This window comes from Epinephelus lanceolatus, chromosome 23, assembly GCF_041903045.1.
Source record: "Epinephelus lanceolatus isolate andai-2023 chromosome 23, ASM4190304v1, whole genome shotgun sequence".
Lineage (NCBI taxonomy): Eukaryota > Metazoa > Chordata > Actinopteri > Perciformes > Serranidae > Epinephelus > Epinephelus lanceolatus.
Window position 1 is genome coordinate 37,078,417 of NC_135756.1, and position 15,309 is coordinate 37,093,725.

The 15,309-nt window shown below is 41.8% G+C and overlaps 1 protein-coding gene across 1 annotated transcript; it reads left to right on the forward strand.

Moving 5' to 3' along the window:
• Positions 1–10,997: 10,997 nt before the first annotated feature.
• Positions 10,998–14,741, forward strand: LOC144461759 (uncharacterized). Its single transcript, XM_078165163.1, has 4 exons — positions 10,998–11,005; positions 13,352–13,468; positions 13,698–13,909; positions 14,039–14,741. The coding sequence occupies exons 1-4, from the start codon at positions 10,998–11,000 to the stop codon at positions 14,188–14,190; spliced, it is 489 nt and encodes a 162-aa protein (XP_078021289.1). The 3' UTR covers positions 14,191–14,741.
• Positions 14,742–15,309: the final 568 nt, after the last annotated feature.

Sequence of the window (15,309 nt, forward strand, 5' to 3'; positions counted from 1 at the left end):
ATAAACATGTTTAAACATTAATTCGAAAAACTAGAGTCCTTTTTAGTCATTTTAGAAGAAGTTTGATACACATAACTATAGTGTGTTTACGCATGTGACCAAAATTTCATCTGTGCGACCTCAAATGTATAATTGGGAGCACTGGTGTGAGTGTAAATAATTCTTCTGGTGCGACTCTTTTTCCCCCGAGTCGAATGTCATTCACAAGTAATTGTAATCGAGGTAAAAGCGTCAATTAATCGTAATATTGATTTTAAGTAATATCGGCCAGCCCTAACTGAAATATTGAGTGACTCAGCGAATCAACAGCATGTAGGCTATAATTTATTTAGTAATTATTTCCCTTGGACCCCCCTGCAGTCTACACTTCCTCGCCTTTCTTTTACAAATGAGAAACCCAAGTTAACCACAATATATTTTGGTAGTTCAATGAATTTTTAAAGAAATGTTGTAAAATGTGTACTCAATGTTTATATGTTTTTAGATATATAATTAAATGCTCAAACAACAACAAAAAGTTATGTTAAACTGACAGAATTTCTGTCAGACAAGTATCGTGTCAGGCATTTATTTTGCATCTGGTGTACCTTTTATTTTACTGTGTTGTACTATAAAAGTGCAAGCTGTAATTAAAAAAAAGTATAGCGCAAACTGGGGTTTACAGTGTATAAAGTTTTTTTGGTGTGGAAGTAAATTAAATGTCTCTTAGTTCTAGACTATTGATCAATCAAAACAAGACATTTAAAGATGTTTCTGAGATTTTCGTGAACTGCTAGTGGCCACTTTCATTATTATCTGACATTTTATCTGCAAAACAAAGTTGGAAGTGAGAATGTGTGAGATTTAAACAATTGCCAGATTAATCAATAATAAAAATCAATGTTAATTACAGCCCAGGTATTTAGAAAACAATAAGTCATCATTGCGCACAGCTGACAACAACATGATAAACAATCAATGAACGACCAAAGACAGAACAATGACAATAACAACATCATCAAAAAGGACACAGAATAAAAACAAAGTAATAAAAAAAACAATTAAGCTTCAAGCAGTGATAAATGGGCCCATGCATCTTTGCATATGGCAGGGGTGCTGTCAGGATGCTGACTCACGTGGCTGTGCACTTCCGCAACTGTCGAAGACTTATGTTGTTTCCTGCATGCAGTGCTGCCGCTAGAGATTACGTATTGGGAATTGTGAACCACTTTCAGTATCCAGTATGTGGAGTTTGAGAACACACACCAATAATACATTATGTTGCTGTATACTGTGTACACCACACCATCTAAAATTCATGTAAAACAATTATCTTTGTCACGTAAGGCTGACTTCCTTTGTCAGTAGATGGGGCTGTGACTGTAAGTAATTATGGTACTGTGGATGTCTTCAGGCCTGGACTCTTATCCAGCTTGTGAAAATTGGGGCAGATTAGACTGTGCAAAGTCAAGTTACAACAGCTTCCTGTGTTATGTTGGAACATTGCAATTCACAATGTTGCCATGGCAGCACTGTCGATGAAAACTTACAATCTTCACAATTAAGCATCATCATCAAGGGCTTAAGCCTTTTATAAACAAGTCTGAAGTGGACTGGTCAACTTGCAAGGAGGAGTACATTAAAGTATAAAACATGCCAGAGGAGTATATATGCCCAGGAGGTGAACTGGAGAGGTGCCAGTTCACCTCCTGGGCACTGCCAAGGTGCCCCTGAGCAAGGCACTGAACCCCCCAACAGCTCAGAGCACCTGTCATGGGCAGCCCACTCTGACATCTCTCCACTTAGTGCATGTATAGGTCCTGTTTGTGCATGTGTGTGTTCAGACCTGTGTGTAATTGACAAACAGAGTGAAAAATTGAATTTCCCCTCGGGGATTAATAAAGTATATATATATATATATAAAAAAAAAAATTATCTGTTGCTAGTAGGCTGCTCTCTGACCATAACTCAACATTGGCACGTTGTGGTGGGGATTTTTATCAAGCATGAGAAATTTGGGGCAGATTGGATCATGTATGCTTAGAAACAACATGTAAAAATGCTGCCACGTCACGACGATGTTGTTAAATGAAAACTCAAGGTTTTGATAACTTTCCATCATTAAGGTCTTAAAATTGTACTGCCAAAACCTGAAGTCCATTGAGTTATATCATGTGGAGTTTCTCAAAGTACAGCACCTGTAAATGGCGAAAAACGCCCTAAAATACTCAGTAATTTCAAAATAGCTGACGTCTTGGGTCGATCAATCAATCAATCATTTATTTGTCACATGGAATTATACAAGGACCAACTCTATGAACTAGAACTAAAACTATGAACCAAAAAAGCACAATCTATCCCGAGTGAGACAAACTGCTTGATCCCCATCTCCAGTGTACCAGCAGAGAACCTGCAGAACCGAATCAGTGAAAAAACACACCGGGCTACACAGCCTCTCTACCTGAGCAGCTGAAGCTACGGCTCGCACCCTCGACACACACACACACACACACACACACACACACAGACGGTGCTTCTGCATGCCAGCCAAACTTGTGCACAACTGTGAGAAATAAATATGTGAGGTGTATGCTGCTTTTCTATCTTTTTTTAAATTTTTCTTTATTTCTTTCTGTCAGCGACATACACTCCTAACACAGGACGGGTTGTTTGTATTGACTGAGTTGATTATTAAGCCATAGTGATGTGCGGATCGGCTCTGATAGCACCCGAATCAGCATGTACGCATCCATCATCCAGCCGCACCCGTCTGCAGCTGCACGGACATTTCCACCGTTCTGCGTAGGCTAAGTTACTGTAGCGACCCTGCAGTAAGTGTTCGGTTATAATGTCAATGTTCTGTGAGTTAATGGCATGTTTGGGATTGAATGAGTATAGGTAGGGGGGCGGGGTGCGAGTGTGATGGGGATGAGGGCTGTGTGAGTGCGTGTGCTGGTGTGTGTATGAGCGAGCTGGAGGAGAGAGCAGCAGTGCACAGTTGGAGTTACAGCAAACATGTTTTTGTTTGTTGGTTGTTTTGGCGTGGTTACGGCCAACAGTAACCTCTACTGTTCCGTAATAAACGGTGGTTTGCCGAATAACTGCGTCATCCTTCCCACGTGTTCTGGCGGATGCTACATTACCTTTTAAATTATGTGGAGCAGCGCCAGCTTTACAGGTGATTTATTCTTTAACAATTAACTTCAAATATTTAAAGTTAGTCCTTAAAATTGCTTTCAGTAATGTAAACATTTCCATGCGCGCAGTAATGTCACTGTAGCAAATACCGTGGGACATTTACATAATGTGTTGGACCAGAAGTGTCGCACAAAAACCGGAAGCTGGCTGCGTTCTGTTTTGCCTCTGTAGCTGTGTTCGAAACCGTCCACTCACTCACTCACTCACTCACTCACTATTCCCTATTTCGTGTTTACTATATAGTGCACTACATGGGGAACGACTGAACAAGATTTCGGACACGATGGCCCAATTCCAATCCGGCCCCTAAAGACTCAAGCCCTGAACCCTCACTGACTTAACTGACGTCAGCTGTAAGTGATTGTGAGTGAGTGTGAGAGTCTGAAAGGGCTCCGGATTCTACAAATAGGAATGGGACAGCACTTATCCCCCTCTCTACAAAATGTTAACGTTGGCGGCTCTGGGCGTGATCATTTATCGGTTATTGTCATCATATATTCCACACACAAAGAATATATATCTATAGATCTATCTATCTATCTATCTATCTGCCTATCTGCCTATATATAGATATATATTCTTTGTGTGTGGAATATAACCACTGGTATTCCTCTGACTTCATGTGTGTTTATGTACCATCTTAAATCCTTGTTAATGTAATGTTTCATTGTTTCTGTTTTTTCGCTCTCCTACCATAACATTAACGTTTGCATATCTGCCGACCGTGTTACTTCCGGTGTTCCGAGGGCAACCCCTGTATTTGATGTCACAACGCTATGAACTGTGGGTAATTTCCTTACCGTAAGTCCGCATCGATGCTGACCTATGGTAAGGGGGCATAAAGGGCTCACTCACTGACTCACTGACTCACTGACTTGACGATTTGACAATGGGACAGCCCTCACACACTCACGCACTTCTTTTTTCTTCTTCTTCTCCTCTGGCAAAAGACGACAGCATTGCATTGTGGTATACGGGAGTAAAATGTAGGGTACATCGTTTGTTCACTCACATTTGCTGTGCATTGTGGGTATTGTATAGTCCACTATATAGTGAATGAAATTAACCGCAGAGAATTCGAACAACACTACAAAATGGCGAACACAATATATAGTGCACTATATCTGTGATAGGGAGCGATTTCAAACACAGCTCCTGTTTCCATGAAAAATAAAGTGAATAGGGTAGGCGGGAGAGGTAGTGGATGGGTCCAGCAAACCCTGGACTTTGACACGGGAGCCTGGCGTTTTCTTCCCTTAATGCCAAACCAAGATGTTTTTTATAAACCTAACCATTTGCTTTTGTTGCCTAAACATAACCACATACTTTTGTTGAAGTCCTGGCATTGGTAGCGTGACCTGGAACATCAGCAGCAGATGCAGAAGGCTACCTAGTGTGTAATATGTAGATGTGAAAAACCATTGATAATATGTGTTATCATATTAATGGGCTTTATGTAATGGGATGATGTATGAGCAGCTCTAGGGGAAAGTGGAAATGAGATGAAGAGGCAGGAGCTGGGATTGTTAAGAAAGACAAATGCTTAACCCGTTTCAATATTTAATTTCCCTCTTCCTCTCCTGCTGTCTGACTCTGTTGCTGTCATTTATTCTGTTTTTCTCTCGTCTTGCTCCTTCAGGAAGCTGCAGGGTTGAGGAGAATTCAAATAAACACAAGAAGTTTTGTGCTCTAATAAATAAAAAAAAAAGGGATCAGCACTCAGTGAATAATCCTCCTAAGCCCTACGATAAGCTATTATGGCAAGGCTTAACTATACAGACCCGTGAGCAGTGATAACTAACATGTCTTTGGGGTCATCAGGTGGGAACCTCCTTTCACCGGTGTTTCGTCTAGTTAGTCCCATGACACCTCCAGGAGGCTAGACAGTGATCTCTGGCGTCCCAGAGACACTCCCCTAATGCCAGGTCTCACTGCTCCCCACACTAACCGAACAACCTCCTTTACCTTACCTATACTACCACAGAGGAGGTAGACCCAGGGAAGGAAGCCTTGTTAGGCTATCACACTCCCCCGCCGGGTTAGGCTGTACAGTCTACCTCCCCAGGACGAGCCCTCACAACAATGACACCTCCAGGAGGCTGGACAGTGATCTCAGCCCAAACAGCACTGCCACCTTCAACCAAGCCCAGGCTCCGTTTATGCGAGCTCCAGGCAGAAGCAATGCTGATACTACCTTTACTAGCACATTCACCATACTCTATTTCACACGCTACATAGCATAACTACAATGTAAGCTAAAGTTAAAGGAGATAAATGAACTCACAGGATCAGCAAACACACTCACTTTGCAGCATGGTCTCAAACAAAATGGATTCAAATAGGCCACTCCCACACTTAAATAACCTTCCTCTTCCTGGATTTCCTTCTTACTTACACATGGCTTTCTCAGCCCAAACAGCACTGCCATCTTCAACCAAACCCAGGCTCCATACATGCGAGCTCCAGGCAGAAGCAATGCTGATATTAGCTTTCCTGTCACATTCACCATACTCTATTTCACACACTACATAGCATAACTACAATATAAGCTAAAGTTAAAGGAGCTAACTGGACTTACAGGATCAGCAAGCACACTCACCTTGCCGCATGGCCTCAAACAAAATGGATTCCAATAGGCCACTCCCACACTTAAATACTTCCTCTTCCTGGATTTCTCCTGACAGGAAGTGGATCTCTCCACCTGATCTCAAGGAGTTATGTGCCCTGCTTAGTAGTTCCCCCTGCTGGCCCCCAGCTGACATTATTTCTTCTGTAATAGATAAACTGGCTGCATTTAATTGCTTCATCTGACATTTCCCTCACTGTCTTCCTCAAATTCTGTCCCCGCACTCCGAGTTCCCCCAGGAGTGAGACAGTTGATCTTGCTATGAATCCCCTACACCCCACTTCCACTGGACAAATCCTAGTCTTCCATCCTCGCTGCTCAGCTTCTGCTTCTAAGTCTGCATATCTAAGCTTTTTTCTTTCATAGGCTTCTTCCACTGAGTCTTCCCAAGGAACTGTCAGCTCAATGAAATAAACTATCTGTTGACTCACTGACCACAACACTAAGTCAGGCCTCTGCCTGGTACAGACTATTTCCTGAGGAACAACAAGCTTTCCCCCTAAATCTACTTGCATTTCCCAATCACAAGCACCTTCTAGGCGGCCACACCCTTGCCTCCTCACTAACTTATCCCTTCTGTATTTCTCTCCCTCACGGACAAACTGAATTACTAAGCCCCTATCCTTAACACCTTCTGAATTCACCTGTCTTCGTTTCCCTTCGATGCCTGCAGCTAAACATTTCAACACCTGATTATGTCGCCATGTATATCGGCCTTGTGACAAGCTAACTTTACAGCCTGACAAAATATGCTTTAAAGTTGCGGTACGTGAACACAATGGGCATGATGGGTCCTCATTTACCCACAGTTTTAGGTTCTGGGGGGTTGGTAACACATCGTATGTAGCCCCTACCAGGAATCTAATACGATTCTCCTCCATACTCCACAGGTTCCTCCAACTAAGCTTCCTCTTCTCTACACTTTCCCAATTCAACCACTGTCCCTGTTTAGCCTGGGCCACTACCTTTGCACCCCTTACTATCTCTTCCTGTCTGCGTATCTGTTCTACAACCAGCTTTCTTTTATCTTTGAGGCCTGCTGTATTCCATACCGGTTTACCTGAGCCAAGCCCCAGGCCTCCCCGGCCAAACTGAACATTACCTACAATCTCTGCATGTCTAAGAGCTGCCTCTGCCTCCTGAACTGCCGATCTTGGGTTCCACTTCCTCCCCTTGGTTGGATTTGGAACCACACTCCTAACTACCACGTCCTTACTCCCAGATAACAAGAGCTCTGTCCTGACCTTGGTACATTTAAATTCCTCTGTTAAACTAGATACTGGCAGCTGAAGTATCCCTTTTCCATACAATGCAACACTACTTAGGCACCTAGGAGCGCCCAACCACTTCCTAATGTAGGAGCTAACCGACCTTTCCATTCTCTCCACATCAGATATTGGAATTTCATAAACTGACAATGGCCACATTAACCTAGGATATAGCCCAAATTGCAAACACCACAACTTCAACTTTCCTGGAAGTTCTGATTTATCTATTCTATCCAATCCTTCAGCCACATCTTTTCTAAATTTCACCACCTGTTCCTTATCATTCAACTCTACATTGTACCACCTACCTAAGCTCTTTACTGACTTTTCCCTAATTGTTGGGATGTCCTCATCATCTATGACAAACTTCCTATCACTTAACTTCCCTCTACATATCGAAAGGTGCTTATCCTTGACCTTGTGGCTCCCTCTCTAAGAGGCACCAAGAGGGGTGAGTGTTTAATTCTCACAGTTGAACAGTCGTGATCATGGATCACTGCTCATCTCTCCTCCACTTTTGCAGATGCATTAGGTTTCATATACTGTTTCCACTGAGGTATATTGTTGCATGCCACCTGTGACAAAATCAAGTATGATATATATATATATATATATATATATATATATATATATATATATATATTCATATATTTTCATATACATATACAGTACAGGCCAAAAGTTTGGACACACCTTCTCATTCAATGCGTTTTCTTTATTTTCATGACTATTTACATTGTAGATTCTCACTGAAGGCATCAAAACTATGAATGAACACATGTGGAGTTATGTACTTAACAAAAAAAGGTGAAATAACTGAAAACATGTTTTATATTCTAGTTTCTTCAAAATAGCCACCCTTTGCTCTGATTACTGCTTTGCACACTCTTGGCATTCTCTCCATGAGCTTCAAGAGGTAGTCACCTGAAATGGTTTTCCAACAGTCTTGAAGGAGTTCCCAGAGGTGTTTAGCACTTGTTGGCCCCTTTGCCTTCACTCTGCGGTCCAGCTCACCCCAAACCATCTTGATTGGGTTCAGGTCCGGTGACTGTGGAGGCCAGGTCATCTGCCGCAGCACTCCATCACTCTCCTTCTTGGTCAAATAGCCCTTACACAGCCTGGAGGTGTGTTTGGGGTCATTGTCCTGTTGAAAAATAAATGATCGTCCAACTAAACGCAAACCGGATGGGATGGCATGTCGCTGCAGGATGCTGTGGTAACCATGCTGGTTCAGTGTGCCTTCAATTTTGAATAAATCCCCAACAGTGTCACCAGCAAAACACCCCCACACCATCACACCTCCTCCTCCATGCTTCACAGTGGGAACCAGGCATGTGGAATCCATCCGTTCATCTTTTCTGCGTCTCACAAAGACACGGCGGTTGGAACCAAAGATCTCAAATTTGGACTCATCAGACCAAAGCACAGATTTCCACTGGTCTAATGTCCATTCCTTGTGTTTCTTGGCCCAAACAAATCTCTTCTGCTTGTTGCCTCTCCTTAGCAGTGGTTTCCTAGCAGCTATTTGACCATGAAGGCCTGATTGGCGCAGTCTCCTTTTAACAGTTGTTCTAGAGATGGGTCTGCTGCTAGAACTCTGTGTGGCATTCATCTGGTCTCTGATCTGAGCTGCTGTTAACTTGCGATTTCTGAGGCTGGTGACTCGGATGAACTTATCCTCAGAAGCAGAGGTGACTCTTGGTCTTCCTTTCCTGGGTCGGTCCTCATGTGTGCCAGTTTCGTTGTAGCGCTTGATGGTTTTTGCGACTCCACTTGGGGACACATTTAAAGTTTTTGCAATTTTCCGGACTGACTGACCTTCATTTCTTAAAGTAATGATGGTCACTCGTTTTTCTTTAGTTAGCTGATTGGTTCTTGCCATAATATGAATTTTAACAGTTGTCCAATAGGGCTGTCGGCTGTGTATTAACCTGACTTCTGCACAACACAACTGATGATCCCAACCCCATTGATAAAGCAAGAAATTCCACTAATTAACCCTGATAAGGCACACCTGTGAAGTGGAAACCATTTCAGGTGACTACCTCTTGAAGCTCATGGAGAGAATGCCAAGAGTGTGCAAAGCAGTAATCAGAGCAAAGGGTGGCTATTTTGAAGAAACTAGAATATAAAACATGTTTTCAGTTATTTCACCTTTTTTTGTTAAGTACATAACTCCACATGTGTTCATTCATAGTTTTGATGCCTTCAGTGAGAATCTACAATGTAAATAGTCATGAAAATAAAGAAAACGCATTGAATGAGAAGGTGTGTCCAAACTTTTGGCCTGTACTGTACATATATATACACATACACACACACACACACACACACACACACATATATATCACACATATATATCCCCTTGTGTTTCTAAAAAAAATTTAAAAGTTTTTTGGGTCTGTGAATGCATTGCAGGCAGAACTCATCATTAGTTTTTCTTTTCTCAGCAGCAGACTGTGGAGTTTGAGTCGCAGGGGTTGATAATTGATAAGATCATCTGATTAGAGCTGATCAGATCAGATCGATGGGCAAGATGAGCAGTAGCTTCAGAGGTGAGTGAAAGCAAATTTTTAGAACGAGGGCGGGGAACGGTTAGATTTCACTTACACTGCGCCTGGTGTTCTGCTGATCCGTCTGTACTCAGAGTACACCCTGCACTCTGAGAGCGGGATGCAATGATTAACTTAATGGTATATATATTCCAACAGCGCAACTAATGAACAGTCCTCAATGCTCATGGAGAGTTAGTAGTGTCCCACACAGTGGAGGTTAACAATTTGCAATTATGCAGTCAGTGTCTTACACCTCTAGACCACCAGGACTCACTAAATATTGGATAGGAATTTTGAGTCTTTGTTGCTGAAGACTCCCTAATTTGTACATGCAGTTTAAAGTAGAGGTGTGAATGTATAGTTTTAGTCATTGTCAAAAATAAAGCAGTTCCAGAAGATGGACGAATTTGGATACCCTCTGCATTGAATGCCTTCAGACAGCTGCAGTCAAGTGGACATGCTCGCAGTTCTGTTTTAGTAGAGTTCTCTGCAGTCTGAAAAAATTACAGCTGGAAACAAACTGACCCATGTGAGTTGAAGCCCGAACCCGGCCCATCTGAGATCATCACATAAAATACCGAGCCTAAGCCTGACCAAGCCCGATACCCCCCAAAAAGCACTAGTCAGCTTCTATCACCCGGAACACACTATCCATGTCCATGCAGTAAAAAAGAAGGCTGAGAGGGTGGACTTAACCGTCTTTGTACTCCTGACTTTGGGTGAAAGTCAAACTAAACATTTATTAGCCCCTTTTCCACTGCAGGAACTTTTATCATTTACCCGGGATTTTGAAAAACCTCAGCGTGTTTCCCCCGAAATTACCCACAGTAAAAACTTTCCCTCAACCCCAAACTTTCCCTGAAAAAAGTATTTAGGAGGGGGGTAGGACTTTTCAGATTACCCGTAATTCTTGAGGGGCAGGGCTGTATGCTGAAGAACGCTGATTAGTGGAACACACACTTGCAGCGTTCCGCACTTCCATGCCACTGTTGCTGCAAACTTAATGTAATTTCTACAAGCTTCCCTTCCTTTGTGTTTGATCAAGGATGGGTACCAAAACCCAGTACTAAATTAGCCCCGGGGCTAAATTATCAAAGACCATAGTATTGATAAGTGCTAACAGTATTGGTTTTTTTGTGCCAGCGCTGAACTCCTCCACATACACATACATCCACACACACACACACACACACACACACACACGTGTACACGACACAGTAACCAGTGAACAGCTGAGCGGCCGCGGTGGAAAGAAGTGAAGATGACTCAAAAATTACTCGAGTTGACGGCAGCTACACTTGTTACTGTAAGTGAAATTAAACCTTAGCGAGTCAGAAGCCAATACTTTATCAATACATGTGTTCTGCAAACATGAACACGTAAACATGTACAGTAGACAGCGTTATTGAATATGCCCCGTCCACAGTCTTTCATCCACCGTCACTAATGTTATGTCTTACACAAGGACAGCACGCTAGTTTGGCTGATAATGAATTATTACTAACAAGCTCAAATGACAGCTGTCTGTTTGTAGACTAACTTAGTTTGACACTTATCTTAAAATACTTTTAAACTTAGCTGCTGGCTGAGACAAACAGCCCTTACTCTCTACACAAGCACTATGTCACCAGCCAAGAAGCTGGCGGAGCCAAATATAGGGCACACGCGGAATCATCTATGTCATGAGCCTGATTTGAATACATTTTCTGGAACTTTGAGGTGCGGTGGAAATGCCAACCACACAGATTACCAGGAATTCTTTTACCCAGGTAAATAAATTGCTCGTAATAAAAGTTCCTGGAAATGTTGGTTGAAAAGGGGCAAATGCTGCTGGATCTAGGGTGAATGTCAGTCAAACATCCAAAAGTAATTTCACTGAGGTGAGGTGGCTGTGGATGGCTTGACAGCAGTGTTTTGTAGGGATGCCCCAATCTAATCTCAAAGATCAGGATCGGGGCCAATCAAGGCATTTTTTGACTGACTGGGATCCGCTATATTGAGCTTTATATAGAGGATCCAATTCTTTGTTTAACTTCAGCTATCATGTAGATGTTTTTACTTGTGAAGCTGTTGGGATTCACAGGACCATAGATCATTTGTAATTTGTTAAAATCTAAACTGGACATGTGATGACTTTTCTTCCCTGCATGCTCTTTGTTATTCAAACAAAGACAGCTATTTGACACTCATCTCCACAGGAGGTCACCTCACACCTCCCAGTGAGACCAGTCGTCAAACTTGATTGGACAGTACTATTACAGTTACATGCCCCTGCGTGATCTCACTGTAAGAAACTCTAAGATAAGTCCTGCATTCTCTCAGAGTCTTCTTCTTTTCTGCTTACCCTGGAACAGCCCAGATGCTCTCTTAAGCCTGATTTATGGTCCTGCGTTAAATCAATGACCTAGCTACGTCATTGCCGTGACGCTGTCGTGAACCCTTCAAACTTCTCCATCACTCCAGTTCGTCGCGGTGCAATTCACCGCCAGAGCGGTAGGGGGCTGCGTTCCTTTCCTGAATGGTTATCGTCATCTCTAGTTGATTCTTTGTTTAGCTTCCAGCTTTTCCGGTCACAGTGAACAATGGCGACTGAGAGAGAGAGAATCTTGCTGGAGTCGGAGTTGTTGGATGTCGAAGAAAGTATGTTAATACTGCAACATCTACATCGCAACAGAAGAAGGAGGAGGAGAAGTAGGAGATGGGATGTGCGCCCATTGAACCAATCGAGGCAGAATACGGGCGAATTTTCAGTGCTTGTTCGACCTCTGCGAGACCTGGATGAAGAAATGCACTTCAGGTAACTATAGTTCTCAGGCATCATGCCTGATTTCAGGCATAGAGCAGTCTCAAATTCATATGATACTTATTTCAGATGTCTTGTTGCCATTGTTTTATTACGTGGTGTATATTTAATGTTTTATGTAGGACTAACGAGATGGAAATTAGCTTTCTGCTAAATCTGGTGTGCCCATCTTCTCGTTTCTTGTAAATAATCAATGCAAGCACATGTCTCTAAACTAACTAAATAAATAAATAAAATAAAGAAATAGTATGGAAGCCCATTTCCACCAGTAAAATAAAAATAAAAAATCCCCATGCAGATTCATAATTATGACACTTGAGTTTAAAAGTTGAAGTTATGTGATAAAATGTTATATAGAAAAGTTATAGTTTAGAGATAAAGTCAAAATTATGAGATAAAATGTTGAAATTATGAGATAAAAAGACATATTTATGAAGTAATTATGACCTTTTATCTCATAATTTTGATTTATCATGGGGATTTTTTTTGCTTTTACTTGTGGAAATGTGCTTTCATACATTGTATACATTTTCTCCTGGACAACTTTTCAGGCTCACAAATCTTTTCTTGCTTTTTTTTCTTGTTTGCTCCTGCAGGTACTTTAGAATGTCAGCAAGTCGATTTGACGATCTGCTTCGTCATTTGCAGCTGCTGATATCTCACCAGAGCACACACTCCATGCCTGTTGATGCTGCCCAGAGACTTGCAGTCACTTTGAGAATTTTAGCGTCTGGTGGCAGCCAACAGGCTGTTGCAGCAAGCTACAAGTTGTCCTCCAGCACTGTGTCTGCTGTACTGTCAGAGGTCTGCAAAGCTTTATGGAGGGCCCTGCAGCCTGAATTTCTTCCATGCCCTTTAACTAGCCAGTGGGAAGCTATTGCTGCAGACTTTTGGCGATTGTGGAACTTCCCGAACTCCACAGGAAGCATAGGAAGCATAGGAAGCACGTCAACATAAAGGCACCGCCACGCTCCGGGAGTGACTACTTCAACTACAAGGGTTGTCACTCCATTGTTATGATGGCAACGTGTGATACAAGGTAGATGCTTTTTCATTATTATTATTTTTAATATTATTATTATTTTATTATTTTCATTAAAAACGAACAACATACAGACAGTATACAAGAAAACAGCAAACAACAGAAGACCCAGGGGTTACATTACATAAAAAAGTTGTATTGGGTACAGATATTTAGTGTTTTATTAGCCTTTAGATCAGTCAAACTATTAAGTAACTTAAAATAATGCTCAATTTCTTTCTGATAGGTATCGCTTCACCATGTTGGACGTGGGCGGATATGGAAGGGAAAGCGATGGGGGCATTTTCAAGGAGAGCAAATTTGGTTCGATGCAGCTCGACCCTGAGCTCAATCTGCCCGCACCAGCAAAACTCCCTGGAACAGAAGTCCAGATCCCCCATGTGATTGTCGAAGATGCTGCCTTCCCCCTACACTGCAATCTCATGCGTCCCTTCCCAGGTATGGCACAGACTTAATTTCACACTTAATTTTCTTTGTAATGGCCACTTACTTTTGTTTGTAATTCACATGATTGTGACACAACAATGTTCTCTTTATTAATACTCTACTGTGTACTTTCCTATGCAGGGACAAATCTGAGCATGGAGAAGCAGACCTTCAATTACCGTCTTTCCAGAGCCAGGTGGGTTATTGAAAACAGCTTTGGAATCATGATGGCAAGGTGGAGGATTCTTGGGTTCATGTTGAGTTCCTGCCAGAGAAGGCTGTGGATGTTGTAAAGGCATGTGTTGTCCTGCACAACTACCTGGCCTACACCGACAAACTGAACACACCAGAGACCAGATACATACCACCAAGCTTTGCGGACTCGGATTCAGGTGGATCAGTGGAGCCTGGGGAGTGGCGAAGACTGGTAGCAGGGGACTCAAATCTGGTGGGATCCATAGATCCCTCACAGATGTCAAGGAGCCGTTCCACCAGAGCTGCCCAGGCTATCCGCAATGATTTGACTGCCTTCTTTCAGTCACCGCAGGGAATTGTGCCATGGCAGAACGACATAGTGTGCCGTGGCACTCTTGGCTAGTACAGATCAAATTCTGAATACTGAAAGTACATTGAGTCAGTGAGGAAAAACTGAGTCATGATATTATTGAAATTGCTCATATTGCTGTCATCATGTTTTGTAAATGGATGTTTTGGGAATAAACAAGTCCAAATGTGTGCTGTGATAAATTATTCTATGTTTTCATAGTATCAATATTTTCATCTATGAAATATTCAAAATTGTGTATCATTATTTCCCAGAGGCCAATGCAACATTCCTTTTGAGTGGAGCAAAATAAATATAATTTATTTCCTCATCCTAGTATTGTTTTTGTAATTCCACTAACAACAGCTATAGGTGATAACGAGAGAAAAATTCACATTCACGGTTCACATTCACTTCGGGAAGGTTAAAATTGTTTTTCATGATGATGATGAAAAAAGGTAGTCTGGAGCCCTGGTTTTCAGAATGGTGTACATTTTTAACTACCATGTGAATGTGAATAAATTTCAGTTGTGAAATGAACTTAGTTTTTTCCCATGTAATGTGGGAATGTAATGTGCAGGAAGTACAAAAGGGCAAAAATCCAACATTAATAAAAACTCAAATGTAACAAGTTAACCTATTAATATACCTATATAGGTGTGTATATAAAAAAGAAACTATATTAAACTATTATATGAACTAAAACAGTGCAAGACTGGTACATTAATGTACAAGTATAAAGTGTAACTCGCATTAAAACAGGTGAATATTTAAACATATATAATTCATGTTTATTAGGGTTCACTTGTTTTAATGAGTTACATTTTTACACTTTAAAGGGAAATTTCAGTTTATTTCAACCTGTCTC

Bases quoted from the DNA above. Each gene is read 5' to 3' on its own strand.
- LOC144461759 (XM_078165163.1), top strand. The intron at 13,469-13,697 runs GTAGATGCTTTT...TCTTTCTGATAG, and splicing joins ATGGCAACGTGTGATACAAG to GTATCGCTTCACCATGTTGG. The intron at 13,910-14,038 runs GTATGGCACAGA...TTTCCTATGCAG, and splicing joins TCTCATGCGTCCCTTCCCAG to GGACAAATCTGAGCATGGAG.